General features: G+C 42.7%; 2 protein-coding genes across 4 annotated transcripts in view; both read left to right on the top strand.

Annotated features, from left to right (window-relative positions):
• The window catches only part of MYO3A (myosin IIIA), a 113574-nt gene extending 92506 nt beyond the window's left edge, over window positions 1-21068 (top strand). The window contains exons 28-35 of one of the 3 annotated variants that reach the window (XM_075705211.1): window positions 947-1070; window positions 2199-2334; window positions 2392-3174; window positions 3849-3987; window positions 14553-14662; window positions 17186-17226; window positions 18981-19121; window positions 20954-21068. In XM_075705211.1, the coding sequence (XP_075561326.1) occupies window positions 947-1070; window positions 2199-2334; window positions 2392-3174; window positions 3849-3987; window positions 14553-14662; window positions 17186-17226; window positions 18981-19121; window positions 20954-21068 (1589 nt within the window). Of the gene's footprint in view, window positions 1-946; window positions 1071-2198; window positions 3175-3848; window positions 3988-14552; window positions 14663-17185; window positions 17227-18980; window positions 19122-20723; window positions 20735-20934 lie in introns of all 3 variants that reach the window. The other 2 variants (XM_075705210.1, XM_075705209.1) reach the window with 2 other exon arrangements.
• A 3103-nt stretch (window positions 21069-24171) lies between these two features.
• GAD2 (glutamate decarboxylase 2) overlaps window positions 24172-24666 on the top strand; it is a 42083-nt gene continuing 41588 nt past the window's right edge. Inside the window, exons 1-2 of the mRNA XM_075728332.1 lie at window positions 24172-24247; window positions 24499-24558. Of these exons, the coding sequence (XP_075584447.1) occupies window positions 24172-24247; window positions 24499-24558 (136 nt within the window). The remainder of the gene's footprint in view (window positions 24248-24498; window positions 24559-24666) is intronic.

Below are 24666 nucleotides of genomic sequence, written 5' to 3'. Positions count from 1 at the left end.
AACGCTCAGCTCATTTGCCCCCATACTGGTATCTAGTGTCATTTGAGATGCTCCAGGTCATCTTGCCTGGCCTCCAGCTTTATTTCATGTGGTATACCCAACTTTCTCTCTCCAGAAAGTCCCGTCTGTCTTGTTCTTTCTGCCAGCTCCATGCAGATGCCTTGGCTACCCTGGAGCACTTCAGACAGCACTAGAAAGCGATGTGCTGGCAACTGCATCAAGCCCCTAGTGACTAGTCAGTGCCTACCTGTCTCAGGGAAGACCCATGTTTGAGTCCTTATTCATCCTGGTTCAGACCAGAAACTTGAACTTGTGCACAAAGCACAAGTAGCGAGTACCCTTGCCACAGTGCACCTGGTTACTGTGGAGCTTAGCACATCTTTCATGCTGAGCTTTTTCATTTTGAATAATGAGTCTTTGCAAAAGGAGCATGAGCTAAGTCTTCTGTAACTGCTGAGCTATAAAATTTTCAGTTTCTCTCTGATCTAGTGAATGTTCAGCTAAATCCAAGCCTCTGCCAGAAGACAGCCTGGTAATCTCTATAGCCTGACAATCAGGCGTTTCCCAGAGAAATGAAAGACTGAGTCAAATCAATTGCCTGAATCATGCAAAGCAGGTACATGAAGCTGAGAGCACTGTGTTCCAGAGGCACTTCTATAGCGCTGTGCTTCTGCTTCATTCTACATCTTCCTGTACTTTCTTTAGTCCAATAAAATACAAAGAAAGAGCTTGTTTGTATCCTCATGTAGAATGGGTACAGCTTTCTGAAATCTCAAAAAGTTTTGTCATACAGAATAACTTCAGATGAAACATAATCATAATAACCACCCCGGTCCATATTTCCTTACTGTTTTTTGTTCAATGCTGTTATCATTTGACTCTCTGAAATGTGTGGGACACCCATTGCTTGTTGCCTAAGGTTGTTTTATATTACAATTTGTATCAGTTGCCAGAGGATACCTACTCAGGAAGAAGAGAAAAGAACTAACTGAGACAAGAAACAAAGCAGCAATAACAATTCAGTCTCACTACAGGGGATATAAGGAGAGGAAGATCTTCAAAAGGAGGAGGTAGTGTTATTTGCTCTCTCTTATGTCACTCAAATGTGTCCCTTTTCAGGAACTACACTGCTGAAGAACAGCAATGTTAGCTATAAGTGAAGCAAATTAGGATTATTCTAGATACGTGTGCAGAGGTAATGTACATTTATGTGGAAGTTTTTTATGTCAGTAGCCAATTTTCTCACATTTTTAAGCCCAGGGAATAAAGGTATATTTAGGGGAAAGATCACCAACAGTGTGCTTACCTGTAATGTTAATGTAATCTGTAGATGAGTCTCTTTTTGGAACTAGCTCATCATAAAAAATGTTCAGACAAGAGTGTGAAATAGGCATCTGCAAGGAACTGTTCTTCTCAAGTCACTGTTTGAGATAAGCATAGGTAATGACAGCGGGAACCCAGATGTCTTGCTCAAATCAAACAGCTAAAAGTTAGGTGAGGTGAATCACATTCTAAATATCTCTGCAATGTGGTTGTAGTCCCAGTCTCTGAAATGGAGCTAGTAGCACTTTGCTCATCACCATCATTTTTTCAGTGATAGCATTTAATTAGGTAGAGAGTAGTCCAGAGAGGTGGAAAACAGCTGTGAAGGAGTCCAGAGTCTTTCAGAGGGAAGGAACAGGGTGGCAGATTTCACCTGGCACTGAAGTTTTATTGATAGTAACAAAGACAGTTTAGGGAATAGGTCTTTTAAATTTGACCTGGGGCTATGCCCAGGATCATTCTTTTTGCATTCCTAGTGTGACTTGAGGCAGTTTTCTTTCATTAATACATTTAGGATTATGTGTATTTATACATATTTAAGGTGTTAAAAAGTTTCGGCCTTAAGTTGTTGTTAACATTTAAATTAATTCTTTACTGTTTTATCAGCCCTCATGCAGCCTAGATTGTCCCGCTAGCAATTTTCCATGAAGAGTTTAACAGGGATGTCCCTTTTCACTTTAAGGAATAACAATCATCAGGAAGACAGAGATTGGTTTGCTATCTTTAATTCCAGCTATATGCACTAAATCTTTCCTATGTTGCAATGTATGAAATTGCCATTTAGTACACAAACACCACCGAAGGTAGTTGTAAAGTTGTCACTATCCTTCATTTCCTTCAGCTATCATTTTTGCCCAAAACTCTATTGCATTCAGGGAATCATTTAGAAAGAAACAAACTGAAAATGCAGCATCCATTAGCAAAAAGGAGAAGGATGAAGAGCTTCAAGACAATGAGGAAAGTCCAGCTGGAGTGAAGAGTGCCCTTCCTGAAAGAGAAGAAGAAGCAGCTGTCATTGTTCAGAGCCATTACAGAGGCTACAGAGTCCGTAAAAAAATAAAGAAACAGTGCAAAAAAATAGCAGAGGAAGAATTATCTGCTGTGGAATTCCTTGAAGCACAACTACAGCCAGCTCAAAACGATACACTGGAAGAAGCAGCAAATGAGGAGATTCAAGATGAAGCTGATGCTGTTATTGACAGCGAGTGCTCTGGGTGCAGTGAGACAGGGAATGTACAAGAGCAACAGAAAACATCTACTGAAGGAAAGGGAGCTTCTGTGAAGCAGAACTCTGCAGTAGAACATGTTGGTGAAGGTGAAGAACAGGCCTCTTTGGAAGAGCTGTCCAGCAAATCTGTCAAAATCACAGCTGAACCTAGTCCCCAGCAAGAGCAAGATAATCTAGACACGCTCAGTGCAGATGGGCAAGATCAAGAATCTGCTGTGGTCCAGCCCAGGACTGACAGGGATGTGAAAAGAAACCACCTGAAACATGAAGCAGTGGTGCCTACTGGCTGTGAAGGAGTTATAAGAAGAGAGTCACCAAGAGGCTCACGGAAGCAAGTTGAGGCAGAAAAACAAGGTTCAGAAGACAAAGAGAAGGCAGCAGTGGTTATTCAGAGCAGTTACCGGGGTTACAGAAGGAGGGGACAACTAAGAAAAGAAGGGAAAGTACCTTGCAAAAGTCAAGAGGAAACTATAAAGGAGCCAACAGAAGCAGTGCATGTTCAAAATAATGATCCCCAAACAACAAAAGATAGGGGAAGCACCCGTACAGAGGCTGAAGACTCTAAGACCCTGAAGGGAGACTCAGAGAAAGAGGCTTGTGATTTGGCAGCCTTTTCACGGCAGGTAAGAAGCTTATAAGCTACGTATGTTGAGCATACTACTCTGAGCAATGACAGAATGACAAAGTTATTTTACTGGCTTCAGTGGCACCAACCTTTTACTCTCTAAACTGAGACTGAGATTTTGCAATGAGTGTTCTATAAAAATGCATATTTTGGGCTGCAAGAGAAAATACCCTTTTCAGGAAGAAGGGAAAGACAAAGAGCACTGGCAAAAAATTATGTTTTAACCTGGTTTAGGTTAAATGCAGAAACTTTGCCTTTGTTTGTTGAAACGTGCATTTACCAGGCAAGGCCCTTAATTTAGTAAACTTGTGAAATGTCTCTGTAAATGAAACTAAAAGTTGCTGTGTCCATGTCAGGGACTTACACATGTACGGAGAAGTATGCCTACAGCTGTAGAAGCTATTTTGCATCAGCAAGGCACTGTCTGCTCACATGTGTGAACCAATATGAAGTAGCTGCAGGACTGGGCTGCAATGTAGAGTTGTTTTTTCTTTTTTTCCTTCCTATTTTTTTTTAAGGGGAATGGGGAGGTAAGTGTGGTAGGGGTCTACACTGCAGCACGTGGAGCAAAACCTTTTAAATTCATTCTCTAGTCCACTATTTTACCTTTGATTACCTTGGAACATGTATACTTATTTGTATAATAATATAAAATCCTGTTATATTTTTCAGATATCAAAATTATCTGAAGACTACTTAGCATTGCAGCAAAAATTGAATGAAATGATATTGTCACATCAGCTGAGACCTGTGATGCTCTCCAAAGATAAGCAAGCTCATGGCCGCCTTTCTTCTCATGTTTGTCAGTCAGGTAATGTTGAATTCTGTTAGCAGAATTTTCATTTGTAAACAGGACTATCAATAAGGAACTCCTAGTCAGGTTTTTAAGGGCCAGGGAACTACTAGATGGGTGAGCTCTGGCTTCTCGTATAACTCAGAATGTTCATTTTTGTACTAAGACCCATATCAGCACATATCTGGAACATAGTTTTCAGAGAAATATCCAAGCCTGGTTGGGATTTCGATATTTACCTTTTTTCTTGGTATTTTGTTTCTGTGCTGCTTAAGATTGGCGAACGAATCATTGTGAGACCTAGACATAGCATCTCTAGAAACACCTTTATTTGGTAAAAATTCCACATTGGCTCTTTTTTACTCATATGTTGCTCAACTATGTGTGCTATTGGTAAGATATGGGACCATGTTTTAAAACCAAAATATTTTTTTAGCTACTATGTCAAACAATTTACCAAATTTTGTCACATTTGTGCTGAGTAAAGTTTTAGCTATCCACAAATGCAACTGAGGCTACCAAAACTTGTAACTCCTACCCATGTTGGTGGGCATGTCCTTAAAATTACAAGTAAAGTTTTATTAATAATTGGCATCCATTTAACTCACACACTTAAGAGGGTATTACCTCTGAAAATACACTCCAAAGTTATTTATATACCACTTAACATGGGCAGTGGGGGTTCCCAAAATGCAAGCACGCTTGGAGACAGTTAGGTGGCAGTGGGGAGGAGTACTGGGATAATAAAGGTGGAAGACATGGGATTCAGAGCATGCAGATCATTCAGACCTGGCCCCATGGAGAGGTCCACAAAGAGCTGACTGAGCTGCTCAAGCCTCTTCAGTTGGAACAGATGTAACAGGGGATTTCCTCAGCCTGTGTCTTGGGCCGCAGATGCGGAGGAAGATGAGGGCAGACATGGCAGATGACTGGGTGGGTCTCTATTTCTGCAGGGGTGCTTGTGCCATCCCGTGCCACTGCACTGCCCCTGGGGAAGATCTCTGCCCGCCTGTGCGCAGCTGGGATGGTATCCAGGACTGTGCCTTGCTAACTGTACTATTTTCATTATAACGTTGTGGATTCAGTTGTGGTGGATGCGGAAACTTCTTTCTGTTCCCATGGCTATGTTGAAGAGATCCTGAAAGTACTTCACTCCCACTTTGCAGTCCTCAAATGGGCAAGCTGCTAAAATGAGGGCTTGGTGTTTACAAAAACTAAACTTCTAAGTGTAAACTGGGTGCTAGTAGATAATCTATGTAGTTCAACCTGTTTCCAATACCAAAGACTGCAAGAGAAGACAGATGTGAAATGGAAAACTAAGTGCTATAATCTTTCATTAAAGACAGAGCAATGCTTATAATTGTCATTAATGGGTTTGTACTGAGTTCTCTATTAAATATTGCTGATTTTTGGTAAGATAAACCTGAGGAATTAAAAATTCATGCTTTGGAAAATAACTCTTGGTTCTTACATATTTTTGTACAGAAGCTAGAGAAGAGAGGTAGATTGAGGGAAAGGGAATACACAAATCCCTGTTTTATCAGTTAAAGATCTCATTACTTACACACGTGAGCCAGGTGAAAATGTATCAGTATGTTCATGCCATGTGCAAAATGGAGCAAAGTCTACCTTTCACATTGCTATAAATTTAAGTAGCTCTGCAGGAGGCAAAAGGGTGCCAGAGTTTGCCACCTTTGCATGCAGCCCTGCTTAAAGTGGTGACCAGTCAGCCACTTCACTTCCCTTTTTCTCTGAAAATATCACACTGCTTTAAACCACTGTGGTGTCATAACACAGCGTTTTTCCAACGGTAAAGGGTATGAAAGGGCTACGTTGTATCCTTTTGAACACCAGCATGAAAAATGTCATACATTTCTTTGAACCAAGTCAAAATGCTTTTTAAGACAACACTGAAACAGTTGTTGAGTTGCACAAGAGACCAGGTCTTTGGCCCCATTTTAATAAACAGAAGGAAGTAAGATTTTTTTATGTGCTAATGTTGTGTGGTCTTAACAAAAAGAGGATTTATTTTCTTTATATTTTCTCCCAACAAATATCTATGTGTGACATGACAGCACTTAGCTCTTTCATGCACCAGGCAAAATCTTTACAGAAATTGTGATGACTTAAAAGTCCCCCTTTTTTTTTTCCTTTATGGATGCAAAAATTGAATGTTTGCTATTTTGACTAACTAACTGCCTTTTGCAAAAAAATGTTAGCAATAACAATCATAACTTTAAAATAGTAGGAAGCATCAAAAAGAGAGTCTTGAATGCTCATATTCATATAGATTAAAACATACTTTGTAGTCAAAGCATGCTCATTTCAAGATGGCTCATGCAGAATTTTTGCAAAATTTTTCTTTTTCAAAATAAATATGGTGGACACATGCTTTGGTTTTGATTAAATTGCTGCACGTTGGCATGTAGACAAGGTGAGTACAGAGCTCAAAGAAGTTACTTTTTTCAAAGGTGAATGCATTTAAAATTCAATAGTGGGTGCTATTTGACTAAGCAGCTATGACTGAACTCACTACAGAGAAATGTGCCACTAAAGCACAGGCCAGCTAGAGTTGTCCTACCAGCCCTTAAACACTGTAAAGCATGAGCTGGCCCCTTCTATCTCAAACCAAACTAGCCCTTCCAGCCTTTTTACTGCTGTCCAGCTAGTCACTCACTTGAATGCTCTGCTCCACTAAGTCAAACCACCCCAAAACCAGTCCTCATCCAGTTCTCACTGGAACGCTTGTTCCCAATCTTTCTGTAGGCAACTTTCCCTTGATACAACATGCTTTACACTTTGAGCTGGGTCTGGCTCCTTGGCCCTTCTTGCCCAGCTGGTCTGAGTTGGGCGGCCATAGTTTGTGTTTGCTGTGTTCTGTTGTTGACCCAAGTACCTCATAAAACTTGTGTGGCTACTCATGATAAATGTAATGAAGGTGACTTTTGCCAGACATTGAGCTTTAAAAAAGCAAGAAGGAAGGCCAGTTGGGCTCTAGTCAAAGACTGTTCTGCCACCCTTCCCAGCCATGATGTGAAGTTTCACTCTCTGCAACGCAGTTTAACCGTGGCCACCAGGCTCAGCCACTCACCTAGGATATGGAGTGATGGTGGCAGGGACCCCAGCCCTGATTTCTCACATCCTCACAACCATATTTATATCTGCTAACCAGTCTGCTGAAAGACCTTTCTTGGTGTGGAATGTGAACTTCCTTTTTCTACATTCAAACATAATTCACGCAACAGCAAAACTGTTTCCTTTCCAGCTGTGATCAATGCACAGGGTACTGAGGGAAGGGAACACACTGCAGTAATTCCCCAGCTTGCCTGTGAGCCGGTTGGAGCCTAAGCATTACAGAGCTGAATCACAAAGCTGTATTGTCTTAAGTAGATGTTTATTATACCAAACATGATCTAACTAGATGTAGAGAATATTTAAGTAAAAATATGCCTGTGTTCGGTTCGTTTAGGTTGTACTGTCTGCAACACAGGAATTACCAGCATTCTGGATATCATAATTTCTTCCTCTATGCAATATAGTAAGGTAACTACATAAGACAAAGACTTGAGGTAATGTAATGCAGACTGTCATGCTAAAGTGAAGCAAGTAGATGTGGTGAGTGACCCACTGTCTGTTAAACAGGGAGGAGCCTTCCTGTCTTCTTGCCTAGGTTATGTGTTGCAGTACAATTTATACACCCACATTTACAGAAGGATGTGCTTTTACTGCAGGTTTCCCTCTAGGGCTACCTTTGCTGTCCTACCCTTATGAAGGCAATGATTGTTGAGCTTTAGCTGTTCTTTAAATCATGTAGTATTTACCTATTTGTAATTACTTTGGTCATTTACAATTATTTATACTTCTTCCTCAGCTTCACTAGTTTTGTATGTTGTTTTACAGCTATAACACACGAATTGCTTTTTATAGCTGTATGCCTGATAGGAATACTGGTCTGCCTTCATCTGTGGATAGGTGGCCATTGTTCAGTTTGAGGACTTACCAGCTCCTCGATAAGATATTTTATTACATTGCTACCCACAGAAGGAGAGGAACTGTGGGGCAGCTGGATGGTGTACTGTGACAAATGTTCAGATTTTCAAAACTGTTTAATAAAAATGCAAAGCCTGCAGTTTAAAGAACATATGAGCAAAAAGGTTAAATTAATCTTAAATCCACAAGGTTAAGTTGTTCTTAAGTGAATTTATTTGTATTTATGAAAATGCATAAAGCAAGCTGCACAGGGTTCCTGGAATAAACAATATTCCCTGTGGCTCGAATTTCTGAGTAGGTTATATTTGCTTGCTAAATGCTTTCAGCTAAACAGAATGGCTGCATCGCAGGACTGCACCTTTGGACTGCTAGTGAGCCTTGGGTTATTGTGGTGTCAGAATAGATGCACAAATGGCCACTGACAAGTTTTTTGAGGTCAAAGCCTGAAGTGAGGGGAATTTGATCATTATGGGAGCAATTTGTTTTTTCTCTAGATGAATAATGGCACCCATCCTTGTAAGTATTAAATGACAGTTCAAGTACAAAATCTCAGGAAGAGAATTTTCTATATTTAGAATGAAATTCACATGGTACAAGGAACTCTGGTGAAGCTGAGGACCTTTTCAGGTGCACAAAGCAGAGATAGGCAGGGTTTTCATCCAGGATTCCTCCTGCTGTAGGCTGCTGCAGCTCTATTAATGGAGGTTTCATGGGCAGCCTTTGCAAGGAAAAGGGAGCCTGTGTAGCACTGGGTGAGCAGAGCAGTATTCACTGGCTGGTCTTTCTTCTTTGCAAGTGAGTGTCCAGCCAGGGAGCACTGAGGCGTGGGACTGGAGAAAAGCAAGACAGTCAAGCATTTCTGCTGCCTCGTCGTTCTCAGCTGCTGGAGTGGCCCTTTGGACACCATGCAGCCAGGACATACAGGATCTGTGTTGGGAGTTGGTCAGATCCATGGCAGAGCATAAGATTTGGGAGGTCACGGAAGTGGAGTACAGCCATTTTCCTTAAACTTCCTCTCTTAAATAGCAATAATCCCAGGTCACCAGGCTCTCAGAAATGAGAGTATTAAGGTCAGTCAGAGGCTGAAACTGCTTCCCTCAGTGGGACTGGCGGGACTTAGGCACGAGATCAAACACTCTCAACTCCTGCTGGGTGCAATCAGAAAGTTCTCAGTCTCTTCGTCCTGGTTTCAGCTGGGATAGAGTTAATTTTCTTCCTAGTAGCTGGCATAGTGCTGTGTTTTGGATTTAGTAGGAGAAGAATGTTGATAACACACTGATGTTTTAGTTGTTGCTGAGTACTGCTTATGCTAGTCAAGGACTTTTCAGCTTCCCATGCTCTGCCAGGTGCACAAGAAACTGGGAGGAGGCACAGCCAGAATAGTTGATCCAAACTGCCCAAAGGGCTATTCCATACCATATGACATCATGCTCAGTATAGAAACTGGGGGGGGTTGGCCGGGGAGCAGCGATCGCTGCTCGGGAACTGGCTGGGTATCAGTCGGCGGGTAGTGAGCAATTGCATTGTGCATCGCTTGCTTTGTATATTATTATTGTTATTATCATTATTATATTGTTATTATTATCATTACTATTTTACTTTATTTCAATTATTAAACTGTTCTTATCTCAACCCAGGGTGTTTCTCACTCTTACTCTGATTCTCTCCCCCATCCCATTGGGGCAGGGGGAGTGAGTGAGCGGCTGCGTGGTGCTGAGTTGCTGGCTGGGGTTAAACCACGACACTCTTGCAATTACTAGTTCTAGGTCTGTGCCAGAATGATCCCTCTGTTTTTTTCCAGATTGCTAAGAATTTGCACCTATCAACCACAATTTCCAAATCTGGCTGTGGTAAACATCCCATGAATAAACAATACCTAAAAATTACTAACCAGAATGTTTAAGAGCAGTGCTTTTCTATGTGCAAATCCCAAACTTGATAATTACATCCTCATACTGTGTACAGTTAGGACAGTAAAAAGGTATGCACATAAATGTTGTAAGCAGTAATAGCTGTTCACTTCTCATTATCAAGTCCTGGAATTCAGTTGCTATATTTGCATTTTTCTGATTACTTCCAAGCCCCTCTACAAAACCCATACAATTACCACTCTTACTCTTGTTTTTCTTCCTGCTTTATTCTGAGCCTGGCTTTATACTTCCTGTCCTCATAAGATGTGGAACAGCGCTGAATCAAACATGTAATATTTCACTTAAATGATCTGAAGACAGGTTTATCTGTTCCTCCAGGTGGCCTAATAAATAGAGACCTTTCATCACTTAGATGCTTATCACAGCTGTAACCACACTATTTCTCCAGTCTTCAGTATAAGATCTGTTGTAAGTCGTACATTAATTTACATTTGCATCCATGGATGTTGATTCCTTGAGATTGTTGTCTTCCAAGCTTATCGTTGTATGTCAGAACATGCAGACACAGTTTAACCTAAAGGGCTGTTGATACTGACTCATCTTTATTCAAGCACTTCTTGCTCATACTTGAATGTTTCAAGCACGTGCAGCTCTCCACAGTTTCTGTAATTTGTGGTGGTGTTCAGGATACACATGCATTAAATGAGCTGGTCCTAAATTTCATTGTCCCTTTTCTTATTTTTTCTGTGTATTTGGACCTTTCAGTGAGCACTGAGTATGAAAGTAGTAACACCATGTAACTGAACACCATAGAGTCGAAGAGTGTGTGTGCAACTTAGGTATGAACCTTTGAGGCACTGTTAAACAAGCTAGCTGAGATACTGATAGGAATAGGGAATTTTCCATGGATTTGCTAAACCTTCTTCAATGTTACCTGGCAGCCACACTGTTCACGTGCCTTTGCTGACCCTTAACTCCCATTCATTCATTCTCATGGAGAATGACCTTAACTTTTATTAAACTTTCCATTATCACTTGATCAAATGTATGTTTTGACAGTCTGCTTCAGATTTGGGCAGCAGAGAGATACAACTTCCTGGGCATGGGTTACAGCATGGCTGACATTCGCTGTTGAGGTTCAAAAGCAAAGCATCCATGTCACAAGAGGAAAACCTCTTTCTTTTGACTGAGCACTGACTGCGTGCGCTTAAGCAGTTTGAGGAAAATCCTTCTCCCTCTCAACAGGTTCAACTCACCTAATGGTGGTAAAACCTTTAAAAAGGTATGTCTTGTGTGGCATCAAAAGTTTTTGTTCCCAGTTTCTCCTACGCATTGCTTCTAAGGCACGTGAATGTGTCGCAGCACCGACAGCACCGTTCAGGTAGATATAGGGCAGGGGCATGGGCTGGCTGCAGAGCCAGGAGCCTCAGCACAGTCCTTCAGTCCAGCTCCTTAGCTGTGCTAATGACTGACTGGGACGTAACCTTAAACAAGTCTCAGTGTGTCTTGCTTTGTGCATCTCATTTACCCTGCTAGTAGGATAAGGATGATAGTGCCAACCTGACATTTCCAAAATGCTTTGACAGCTACTGTTGTGAATGGTTTTCATATCAATGTTGTAACATATGTATTTAAATGTTTGTTAGATAGAAAGCATCAGTTTTTGTTTTACATATAAAGCACACGGACAGATCTTGAAATCTTAAGGAAAAATAGGCTATAAAGTATTTCACTATGGAGAGACTGGCCTTCAGTAAAAACCTTTTCTTTGTAATGGACTCTAGAAGCAACATAATTGGCCTATTAATAAGTGAATGATTTTACTCCTCCTTTATGCTTCACTGTCTACTGCAGAAAGGTATAGGCCATCTGGAAAACAAGTGCATCAAACTCACCATTTATCAGGCTTGGGTATTTAATTTGCCTTCCACCTTTAACTCTACTAAGTAAATGATTTCTGGAACTATCAGCAACTAATAAAAAAGCAAATTTTACTTTGTGCAGTGAGTTATCCAATACAAGCAACTACTACATCAGCTGTATTTAAGTAGCAACAAACACACAAATCTAAGTGCAGAGGGAAATCACAGGTTCACTTTCTGGTGAAACAAAGCAAGCTAAACCCATTAAACTTCTTTTTTCTTACTGTGTAATTTGGAGACAAAACTCAGAATTGCATATTCAGCCCTCTATGTAATTTTAAAAAGGAACGATGGAGGTCCAAGCTTAGACGGCTACCTGCCCCAACATGGTATTTCTGTCCCCTGAATTCTTTTGCATAGCTCATACATATATACAACACATGAGCCAAGATGAAAAGGTATTTTTTACTGAAACCTTTATCATTGTCAAAATGATGGTTTTTGAATGTAAGAGGAGTCGTCTTTGCAGAGTACATACACAAGAAGTATACAAGAAATTTCAGTCGGAATAATTGTAATCTAGAATACAGTAATGCTTTATGTGTTTGACAGCGATGAATTAAATAACGTAACAGCATACATAGTGATGAACTCTTAGGGGACAATAAAAAATCTTTAGGTATTATGAGAGCCTTTGCCTTGGGATTTTCCTAAAGCCCGCAATTTGGCTTCATTTTCTCTTTCCAGATTTTCATGCAGTCATGATCTTTGACACAATTTTTGAAAATGTCCTACAGACAAGGGGTTAGGTGTTTCTATTCAACTACACTGAATTTTAAGGGGTGGGGTTTTTTTAAGGTATTGTTTCCAGTTTAGGCTCCTGATGTATTTAAAAATAAAACAGGGAAGATACGTCTCTACTCTGTCACAAGTGGAAATTCAGATAACTCCAGGTGGCCCATTTGAAATGCAGCAGGGTAACAACAGCCCACATAAGAGCACAGTCAGGCCTTCTATACCTATTCAAATCAAAGAATGTAATTTATCTATAATACAGGTTACTGAAATTAATCTATTGCATCTAAATGCCATTGCTTAACATGAATTATCTGTACCCTGGCTTAGAAAAACATCATTGTTCTCTTAAGTGCAAAATGTTAAAAGATACTGGTTCGTTCATTACATGAGAAGCAGTCTGCATTTCAGATATGAAACTAAAACAATAAATGTAATTATTATCCAGCTACAATTTAAATTAACATTATTCATTCTGCCTCCTCTGTATATCCATGACCTTTACAAGCCTTTATTTATCACACATAACAAAAAACTTTCACAGCTAATTTTGCAGGAGTCAACACTGAAGTATTACTGATCGTTTCTCATTTTAAATGATTGTGCCACCTCCTTAATTAAAAAGGTGTCTAATGTACATGGGAGAGGTTTTATTTTTATCATGTAAAAGGGTTTCTGATGGTCATTAGAGAACAAAATACATTCTTCCTTCTAAGACTCCATCACATGTAGTTAGCACAATGGGGCTATGGAGTTAAAGTCAATTCATGTGAAAGAGGATTAGATCAGCAGAACACACTTCAGTAATTCATTGGGAGCTAGATCCTCATTCCACACTCACACTATATTCATTTATGAGTAAGGAGATGTTTTTTCTCATGGGGTGTCCTCTGAATACTTCTGTGATGGGACAAGGACAATCTAAAACCTCACTGGATAATGCAATATACCTGCACACATGGTTCACCATGCCTAGACCTTGTGCTGTGACTTCATTCATCACCCTGTATGTGTCCCTATGACCCATCTCTATCGTAGGTGTTCTGCTGCCCTGCAACCCCTGCCTCCTTCATGTGAAAGAATTGCCATAGCCCCCTATTAACTTTTCCTATAGCTGAAGCTGAATGTAAGGTGATCATGTTCACCCCACTGTACATTTGTGGTTCCACAGCCCCCCCAGAGTCAGTTCTGTGGTCTCAGAACCTATGAGCCTATGAACCCTTAGCAGCCCTATATCTTAGCACTGTCAGAATTGCATATAGATTTTTAACAAGCAAATATCCAAGACATTTGTCTAGTTCCCTATGTGCCAGCTAATGTAACCCACAAGTCAGTGTCTAACTCTGAGTTTGGAGACTGCCAGAGGACAGCAGTTCCATTTTGTGTTAAAGTCTTGATTTTGTTTCCATTAGAATGAAAACATTTTTTGCATGTTTGCAGGTAGTTTTTGTAGAACTAGACCAGAAGTTGAGTACACTAAATTAGATTACACTGGATGTGATGGACATGGTAACGCTGTGTTGCTCAGTGGTACACGATTTGGCTTGAAACAGAACCACCTCAGTTGGAGACCTTGGGGAAAATCTACACCATGATAATGTAGAGGACTAACCTCTGAATCAGAGGTCTAATGCTAGTTCCCTCATCCAACACCTTAATGATTGACTTGAGTCTGAAAAAATATCATCCCTGCCACCCAGGTCCCTGTTACAAGATGGTAGTCTTCCAGTAGCCATTACCCTTCAGAGTCCTTTTCTGAATGTGGAGCATCAGCCCTTTTCAGAAGGAGAAGCCTGTGCCAAGACAGCCTGCTGGGCTGTTCCAGCCTGACATTCGTTACGTGGCATGCGTCCATGTAGTAGTCATGACTCAAAATGGATAAATCCATTCTCCTTTCCAGTCTGGTCATGTAAATGTCCCAAACAGTTGCTTTCTTGAGTTACTGCAAGAAGTAAAAGTGGCTACATGGATTTTTTTTCTCTCTTTGGTGAAATTCTCTTCTGTTTTTGTAAAAGCCTCCCGTTCTGTGAAGAAATAAGCATTGCTGTCTTCTGCTTTTTTACAGTTGCGGCCAAAGCAGAAGACTCTCGCCCAACGCAGAGACCCCCAAGGAGGCCACGGAAACCTAAGACATTAAATAATCCAGAAGACTCCACTTACTACACTCTAATACATGTGAGTTTAGCAAGCTTTTGTGGTCTAAGACTGCCAGATAATTCACACCTAAACTTTCTTTCTAATTGCCCAATTCCCTGTATTCCTTTCTAATACAATATAAAAGCTGTGTCCTGCTGAAAGGAGGCAGGCCACAAACTTTCCATTTCAAACTAGATTTGAAATTATTAAGGTTCAGAGTTACCCTGATTGGAGCCCTAGGTCAGGCCAATTTTTAGTTTTGTACCTAAACATGCATACATTCATTATATGCATAAGCAGCATTTGCACTTTCAATGCCCAAATTAAGTGCCTGGTCTCCGTAGTTTCTTTGTAAGTCATGAGAGAGAAACAGGTTCGTTCAGAGAGCTATTTTGAGTGTCTAAATTAGTGCTTGATCTTGCAGAGAGAGCAAATATTAAAATAGGCTGCATTAGTATGCACACTGTAACTTCCTTTACAATGTGTCAGATTGTGATTATGAAGGAATTGGCAAATACCAACAGCTCAGGAGACTAATGGATTTGAGTGTCTCTATATATAGCCTTTGGTCCAAGTTGAGATACCAAGGGCTGCCTTCCACTCTTGACTTCAGTGCCCTTAAATATAGAAAAAAAGGCAAGAAAGTCAGCAGACGGAAAATGTAAAAGCAGCTCAGAAAGCAGTTCCAACAAAAAAAAAGCAATTAAACTCATTTGCTCGAGGTGCCTGTACCTTAGTGACCTATTTTAACAGCCGGTGAAAGCCCAGCTAATAAACTAACCGTAGCAATTGCTTCTCCTTTCAACAGAAGGTGTCACCAGGGCCTTTAGGGAGAGTTGTGTCTGGCATACCAAAAAAAGACAAATATGGCTGTTTTATCATGGGGGCTTTGAAACAATGCAGCTTTGGAACAGTGATATTCTGAAAAGAAATTATATTCTTAAAAATAAACTGGCATGTAAGAATAAGATGTGTTTTGTGAAAGCAAGTTTGGTGAGATAAAGGACTGAAATGAAAGGCATGACACTGAATTCTGTATTAGGAAATTTCTGAGGTGAAGTGTAATTCAGAAGTAAATGCATATTTAGAAAGCTGAGACTATACAGTTAGGAACATAATATTTTCTTAAACCTAATTTGTTACATGGCCAGCTCCATATCAGAAAACAGCCATCGCAACACTGCGAACAAAAACTGCAGTAATGCTGGGGAATTTTTAAATTAATTTTTAGCAGCAGTTTTTCAAGGTATTAATCACTATTACCTTCAAGTAGTTGTATTTTTCAAGAAGGCATGAAAAAGAGAAGCCTCTCTTCCTAACACTGGTAAAGGAAAGGTTCAGTGTAAATACCTACTACACCAAAGCTTAGAAAGCATACTTACTAGTTCTTAAATTCTTAGACCTTGGGCACATCATTGAGCTCTAACTTGAGGGTAGTCAGCTTTTCCAGCTATCACGAATTTTCTACCTTATTAAAAATCTCTGTGACCTGCAGGTATTCACAGATGATTATCAAGCCCAGATCACCTGCAAGTGAAGGCACACAATATGAGTGCATTTTTTGAAAAATTTCCTCTGTCTTCTGCAAAAACAGATATTTCTCTCACATCATGTTACAGATATTAGACACCTTCCATTCTCACTCATCTCCTTGCATATGAAATGAGCTAAAGTGGTGCACAGGCATAAATGAAGTCTGACAATAGCCCATTGTTCATACAAGGCACTAAAAGTTTATTTTGGGGTATATTTCTTTAGATCAGCCTATCATTTTGAAATTACATGCCTTGTGCATTTACCTGCATAAGAAGCGTCTGTCCATCAGGATTTCTGGTTCTCAGTGACTTTGCAGTGGTACAATTCACTAATTCTAATAAGTTTTCACTCGTTTGCAAGAAACACAATTAAGACCAAAATTAAGACCACCTACACTTAAAAACACTGCTTTTGAAGTGTAATGCTTTAGATGCTGCAGCATAGCATTGTTTTGGCTGTAGGGACAGAAATCTATTGGAGATAAGAAATTATTCACATTCCCTATAAATCTCCTTTGCATTTCTGGATATTTTGTATCCTAAAGGTGCTTTTGCCACCTAATATACTGCTTTCTAAATGTCCATTTTATTCTACTAAAACCTGTGACAAGACAGCATTGACATTAATGAGGAGAGGATTATGCCTGCCCCCACCGTGATGCCTGTGTTCATGGAAATTCTCTTGGCATCACAGTAAATTTGCCTCAGTGAGATAGTGTTGTCAACTTCATTAAAACAACTATAGGTATTTGAAAGTTTTAGATCTCCTTTTTTGTTCTGATCGCAATTACTTCAGCTTTTTTTCACAGTATGGCAACTGAAATTTGGGAGTAGCAGTGCTAATCCCGTTCTCAGTCTCAAAGATTCTGAAAAGAGATTTTTCTGGGGCGCTTGCTCAGCAAATTAGATTTTTTATATTTTCTTTTAACGAAAAATATACAACACTCTCCTACCTAACATACTGATTAATTGTATCTTTGCATAAGCTTTCCTTTTAGTATTTTTTAATTACTTTGTATTTTCTTAGAAATCAATACAAGATGAAAAACGGAAACCAAGAAAAGAAAGGTAATTTTTTTCATTATCTAACTATTGTCATTTTAGTACTTTAGAAATAGTTCTTAGCTGTACTTCAACCAGGAGAATAAAGCATTAAAAAAAGCATGGTAATTTGGTGATTCACAGGGAGGGCATTGTATACAAAGTTAAAATATGCAATTTTCAATGACAAAAATCCATTATAGAATTCAGTCGTTCAGTTTTACTACAGCATGGCCCTTTACCATGGCAACACAAGCGTAATAATAAGTTAAGATAAGGTCCGCATCAAAGATAGTTCTGACACAGAAAATAATTGAAGGTGCTTAAAATTCCAGTCAAAGCAAATGAGCAACCAGTTCTTTTTTGTTAGCAAAAATACAAAGACACTTAAAATTCTCTCCTAAAAATAAATTACTGTTTGGAAATAGATCATAAAAAATTAAAACAATAATTATTAATAACAGTTAAAGAAGAGTAGCCCTTGAAATTTCAACCAGAAGTCTTTTCTTCACAGTGTAACTAACCTATTTTGATGGACCTCTGCAGAAACAAAGCAAGCAATAGATATGTTCTGCCCTTCTGTATCTTAGATCCTTATGTGTGCTGTAGGCCTGGTTCACAGCTCCTGACATATATCATAGCTTTATTTTATTTGTGTTTCTATACTTAAGCTTTTTTGCTGCTCCCCAGTGACATTGCTATGGTACTATAGCACGCGTGCTATGGTAGCCTGGTCATACATGCAAGATACAAACAGAATACACACTCCATCTCTAAAATATATATCTTAAAGAAAGTTACATGACATTATATGCACACAGTATGTGCTCACAGCATCTAGCTTCATTCAACCACAGTTTAAATTGCACTTGATTATGCCACTGCTTAAAGGATTCACTTAATGTCCATGTCCCGTGTGGCTGGTCTGCTACAGCTCTTCTTCTGATGTCATTTGGATCCTGAAAAAATGTCACACCTATTGTTGTCTTCTGTTTAGCCAAAAAAAAAATCCAAATCTAGGGTTTTCTGTCATTTGGCCTCAGTCAGGTTTCACTCATCTTAAATCTAGCTAGCCAGTTCCATGACTGCATCTTCTTTCATGTGCTGGCTCTGTATTAGTAGAACATAGCTACTGAAATCAATGAGTTATTTCTGGTTTCTACCAATGTGAGAACTGAATTCTGAACTTTTTTCAGGTTGCTTTTAGGATATTATTTTTTCCCTAGCCATTCTAAATTGGATGTTGGGATTGTTTTTTTCTGTACATATGATACTCTGGATAGCATTCATCTAACAAAATAAGAGACGTCTGCAGTATTGACACCACTATTTGAACTAGTTGCTGTAGACTATCTTGTACTCAGAGAAAAAAAATAGTCATCTTTAGGAAAATTATTTGTCTCTTCCTCAAAGAGATATCTGAAATAGGTCAGATGAATTATACCGTAAAAATGCCTCTCCATTGAGTATAATGGCAAACCCAAACGATTTCAGTCACATATGTCTGCTTTATGAACATCTAAAAGTATTTAGCATTTCAAAATTCTCAGTATCTGCATCATACAGCAGTCACATTTCAGAGACTGACTTCTTGCGCTTATATATATTTTTCCTTAGATGCTCAACACATAAACACAACTAATGATGATATTTGGTTGCCTTATTTTTGAATGTTGAATATAATATTGAAAAGTGAAACTGTTAACTTAGTTAACAGTTTCTTAGTGTTAACTTAGTTAACTTAGTTAACTTGTTAACTTAGTGTACTTATTTATTGACAGTCTGAGCAAAGTGCTAGATTTAGATATCTACTACCAAGAAATTTCATCTACTGATTCCACGTCAAAGGACAGCAGTTCTACCACAAGAAAGAAGAGACACCCAGCTGAGCGCAGGACTTCAAATTTAAGAGCTACTGAGCGGTAATTCATACAAAATAATAATAGGAAAAAAAAATGTTGTATATATCCTTGTTGAGATATTCAAAAGATTCATAAAAAGAAAGATGCGTTTTCAAGTTAGACATAAATCTGTTTTTTTGTTCATGGAATCTTGCCAAATAAACTTGTAAAATGTACAGCTGAAAATTTCCCATCTTTATGCAGCAGAGACAAATGCTAGTATGATTGGTGTTCCGCCTACCTGACAGTTTTTGGCTTCCCAAGTGCCAGATGAGATGGACAGACATCCTGCTGTAAATCTCTGATCTAAAATCAAATTAAACTAAAGCAGAACCTAAAAAATTGTATTTCTGATCACTTAGGTTTTCAATAGGGTGGATGTGCGCCAAACTTTCCGCCTGCTTTCTGCAAATAAGGCACCAGCTTGACTGCCTCCTTTTCCTGCTGTCCTGTAGCAGCGCATGTGTTTCTAGCCTGCGGTTGGACTCCACCAAGTTGGACAGCCAGGAGAAAAACCCGACAGGGAGGGCTTGCTCCACCTCCTCTCTTCCCACATAGACTTCATAGAGGGTGACCTCTGCTGGGCTGAGGAAATTCATATTCTCACTCTTGCCAACGCACCCGCGCACGCTACACGTGCAAACCCATATTATGTATTTTTTTGTATTCGTATCTTGTGTCTTCGAATACGTAAGAAAAACTTGGAAAAGATCTAGGTCAAAGGCTTAAGGAAAACACTAAGTCTGGGATGATTGCTGAATTTGAAAATGTATCCATAGTAGTAAAGAAAATGTTTGTAGAATGTTTTGTGCCCCTTACATATTTTATTTTTGGCATTTTTGGGGTAGGATCTAAATAAGTTTTAGGAAGGTGCTGTGAAGGCATGGAATTAAAAATCATTATATCGGGGAATTACCATACCATTTAGATCCCTTGGAAAAAGTTGCATATCTGTGGCCGTTAATTACAGCAAATCTTTCACCCTGAGGTCTGGTTTAGATGAATGAGAATCTTGCCACTGAGCTCACTAAAAGGAATTTCTTACCTTTTACTGTGTGCTGCTCTGATTGCATCCTAATTAGCCATAGTGGAAAAAATCTGTGTAACTTTTAAATTTACACTGTTACCTTTGAGGGCAGATGAATGCAATTAATAAACATTTCTGCACTGGGGTCACCTGGATCTAAAGACTATACAGTCATTTCAATCTGCAGAAGTGAAACACTGAATATTTTTTTATGTGGCAGTTTACCTTCAACACTGATGTAGGACCAGTGGTGGGATACACCTTTAATGTAGAGCACTACAGATTTTTGTAGTTATTTCAGAGTAATATATTTTTTAAATAACTGAGTTTTATTTTTAATCTTGCTCCATGGTAACACCTGGTGGCAGGTCACCATTCCGGTCTGTCAGACGTGGCTTCCAAAATGTAGCTTGCCATCTGAAAGAAAAATACAATGAGATGGACACTTAGAGTGAGCTCCACAGGCAGGTTAAAAACAGAGCAAACAAATTTATGGCAACTGAAAATCTGGTTCAGTAACCATCAGGTAAATGCCACTGCAAAGCACCCCCATGTTCCCAACGTTTTTATGTCCTTTTCTGATGTCCCCTTTGTAGAAGAACATGTTATTCTTCTGTGCTCATCTGCTCTTAGTATACAATGTGGTTGTTCCGAGGTGCCTGCTTTATGCAGCGCAGGAAGAGGCCTAGCAAAGTCAGTTGATTTTTTTTTCTTTCTCCTTTTATTTTTTCCCCCAAGGGTGAAGGTTAAGCAGTCGATTAGGAGCGTTTGCCAAGGTAAATGTTTTTACTTTAATTTCTGAAACACTTCTGCGCTTAATCCCTAGGTCGAGGGTTGCAGAAAGCCCCCTGGAAGAGAGTAAACCCGAAGATAATCCCTATGACTACAGACGACTGCTGCGGAAGACCTCACAGCGTCGGCGCCTTATCCAGCAGTTCTAGCTGCTGCTGCTGCTGCTGTTCCTGCTGCCATTTGGCTTTTATTAGCATAATTTTTTTTATCATTTTATACCATGTGCTTCCTTTTTTTTTTTTTTAAATCTCCAATGTTTCAAGTTTACAACGTGTGTGTTCATGTGAATATGAATTACTGTGGCTTACAGCCCAACACCGTTGCAAAGGGACATTGTCAGTCACATATCATACACTTTCAAAAAGCCCAGTGTAAAAATCAGCTTGCTTTCGGATACCACTGCTACATCTTGAAATTATTAGACATTAAGCAGCTTAAATCTAGTTTGCTTTCCTCAATGCATATGTCTGTCTTTTTTGCATTTCATCACTCATCCAATTAAAATAGATCATTTAGTTCATAGGTCCCTAGTTAAGCTTTCAAATTCCCATATGCACCTTCAGAAAACCTTAGTTATTGTTTCTAATAAATTGTTTTACAGGAAAAAAAATTACAAGAACACCATAGGGGAATTTCTGCTCATTTTAGGTTTACAATGCCTAAATTTTGGGATGTACTGCATATGGCAAGTGTCCCTCTAATGAAACAAATCTAAAGGATTAATTGGATAGCATACTATGGCAGTTTAGTTCATTATTGACTTTACTGTAAAGCTAGTAGCCAGTTTTAAAGGTCAATGTTGCGTGTATAATCTTTATGTTGGAGATGTCTATTTATCGAAAGTGTATCCAGCCCCCTCCTCTGCCTCTGAGCTTTGTGACTAAGTGATGAACTTTTAAATCATGTTTGCTTTGTTCTCCTTTGCATTAGATTTTTAGGAATTTTAATCTCTGGGATGCCAAGAAAGGAATAGAAATATGCTCTCTGATTGATTGCTGCCTAAATGTAATGATCATTCTTAATCAGTTCCACTAGAAATTAAGTGGAAATAAAAGCAATAGCCACCGTGTTCAAAATTTCCCCTGATTCTTTATTCAAAAGACCTTATTTCACAGAAACCACACAGATAATTGCTGTGCTTCCTTTCAGGATTCATAATTGCATGTTCCCAGCTGCAAAGCAAGAGAAGGCAAATTTTACGATGGCAGTATACCGGCCTGATCCTGCTCCCTTGCTTAGCTCTCTTAAGTGCTATGATTGGCGGCAGCAGCGAGCCACAGGGTTTGGGTTTTTGTCTGTTCCCCCCACACACTTGGCCCTTTCCCCAGAGACAGGTAACCATTGCTTCCCAGTCTGTAACCAGTTGTAAGGCCGTGCACAGGATTAAAATTTGCTGCAGTGTAAAATTTGCGATAAATTGTTTAAATTTTTAAATCTGTTTTAAAGCTGCTCTCTCATGTGTTATTAAAACGGTAAAGTAAATAAAAATGCACAAAGCAGCGATACGGTTGGCTGTGTCTCAATTACACCCAGAACTGACGAAACACTGTGGACTGGGGCACGAGTGAGCAAGGCGGGGAAGAGCTCACAGCAGCCTCTCGCCGGGAAAGCTGGAATTATTGTCTGCGGTTCCTTAAAGCCGATGTGATACGGGAACCGGAACGGACCTGTAATTTCAGAGATGTCTGGGCTGGTTTTCTTCTACTTTTTCACCAGGGCAGTGTTGAAAAGCATCAAGACGATTCTCTGAGATATCAGTGGGGGGGACAGTCCTAGTGACCATGTGGGTGCATGTAGCAAGGGGACAGAGATGCCCTGGGCCGAGCACAGCCCGGGAGCCCCCAGGGCCAGGCTGCAAGGTGCAGTGGGGGGCCTGGGCGACCCGTGCTCTCGGCAGGGCCAAATACTGGCCCGGCACGGTCTCGCCTGCCTCCCTCCTAGGGCTAGGGCTTGACATCTCTCCTGTGCGGGAGGAGAGGCAGCCACGGCAAGAACGGGCTCCGTGCTCCCGCGGGGAACCGGCTGGGTGGAAGGAGGAGGTTTGGCTGCCTTCAGAAACAGCGTCGGGGAGGGAAGGGGAGCGCTTGTTGTCCTCCTCTTCCAGCCTTGCCTCCGAGACCCGCTGCCCCCCACGGGGCTGGAGCGCGGAGGGCGGCTCCGCTGGTCGTCCCCCCCCCCGGCCCCGGGGGGTTGCGGGGACACCCCAGGAGCGGCCCGGGGATGCCCGGAGCGATGCCGGGTCAGGCAGGCGCAGGAGCCAGGGGCCGCCCCCCCGGACAACCGCGCCGCCGCGCAGGGCTCGCCCCGCCACCTCCGCGGGCGCCCACCCGGGGCCCTGTGCCCACCCGGGAGCCCGGCGCCCACCCGGGGCCCTGTGCCCACCCGGGAGCGGGCAGGGGGGGCGCGGGAGCCTCCCCGCCCCGGCCCGGCCCCTGCGCCAGCGCCTCCTCCGCGGCGGCCCGGCCCGACGGAGCCCCCGCCGGTCGCTGCGGGCAGGGCCGGGCCGGGGGGGCGGCGGGGGCTCGGGGGGGCTGTCCCTGCCCCGCCGCGGGACTCCCCCGCTGCTCGCCGCCTACGGCGGGGCTGTCCCGGCCCTAGCGCCGCCGCCCGGGGGTCCCCCGCTCGCAGCCGCGGGGGTGCCCCGGTGCAGGGGGTGAGGGGGGGGGTGGGGTGGAATTTCTCGGTGCTTTGCAGCTCACGGGATTGGGGACGCTTCCCCGTAGCCCCAGGGACCGGCGTCCCAGCCCCTCCCCTCGGGGCACCGCCGCGGCCACCCGCGCAAAGGCCCGAAAAAGCACCTTTCCCCTCCGCCCAGCGCTCGGCAGCGCCGGGGGGCTCGGCCCCCCGCTCCCCGGGCTGCCGCCCGGGCCGTCGTGTCCCCACGCAGGCTGCCCCTAGGGCTCGGGGCTGCCCCCAGCGCCCCGCCCCTTCGGCGCAGGGTGCGGGGGACCCTCCACGGCAGCCGCCGCTGCCCGCCTCGGCGGGGGCACCTCCCAGGCCCCCGCGGTGCCGCCCACCCCTTCCCGGGAGGGGGGCAGCGACCGCGGCAGCTCGGCGGAGCGCGCCCCGGGGGCGCCCACGGGAGACGCTCCCACCCACGCGTGCCCGGGGCGCCCCCGCCCCTTCGCCTGCCGCCGCCTGGCGCAGACGCACGCACTTACACACCCGCACACTCACACTCACGCACACTCGCTCGGGCCGCCTGGGCTGCAGCTCGCCGCTCCTCGCCCGCCCCGCCGCTTCGCCTCCGCCATGGCAAGCCCCGGCTCCGGCTTCTGGCCCTTCGGGGCCGAGGAGGGCTCCGCGGCCGCCGAGAGCCCCGGCACAGGTAGGGGGGCGCCGAGCAGCCGGGCGGGACCGGCCCGACGGAGCGGCGGGGCCGCCGCGGCAGCGCTGCCCGCTCGCCGGAGACCCCTTTGCGGCAGCTCGGCGGGACGGAGCGGCGGCGGCTCCGGCCCGGCGCGGCCCGGCTCGGCGGGGCTGGGCAGGGGGGTCCTGGGGAGCAGTGGCGGGGGTGGGACGAGGCGCCCCCGGCCCGCGGCCGTCCCCACGGACCCTCCGCTCCGTTTTCTCTTGCAGCCAGAGCCTGGTGTCAGGTTGCCCAGAAGTTCACGGGAGGGATCGGAAACAAACTCTGCGGTAAGGGCAGGGAGGCCCCGGCGGCCGCGGCGCGGGAGAGGCTGCGCGCCCGCGGAGCGCTGGCGGGCGGCCGCGGGCCCGGGCCCGGCCCCGGGGCGGGGGGACGGG

The sequence above is a fragment of the Pelecanus crispus genome, chromosome 2 (assembly GCF_030463565.1).
Source record: "Pelecanus crispus isolate bPelCri1 chromosome 2, bPelCri1.pri, whole genome shotgun sequence".
NCBI classification, from domain to species: Eukaryota; Metazoa; Chordata; class Aves; order Pelecaniformes; family Pelecanidae; genus Pelecanus; species Pelecanus crispus.
Note: the sequence above shows the minus strand (reverse complement) of the source record. Positions and strands in the feature narration are given on the sequence as shown.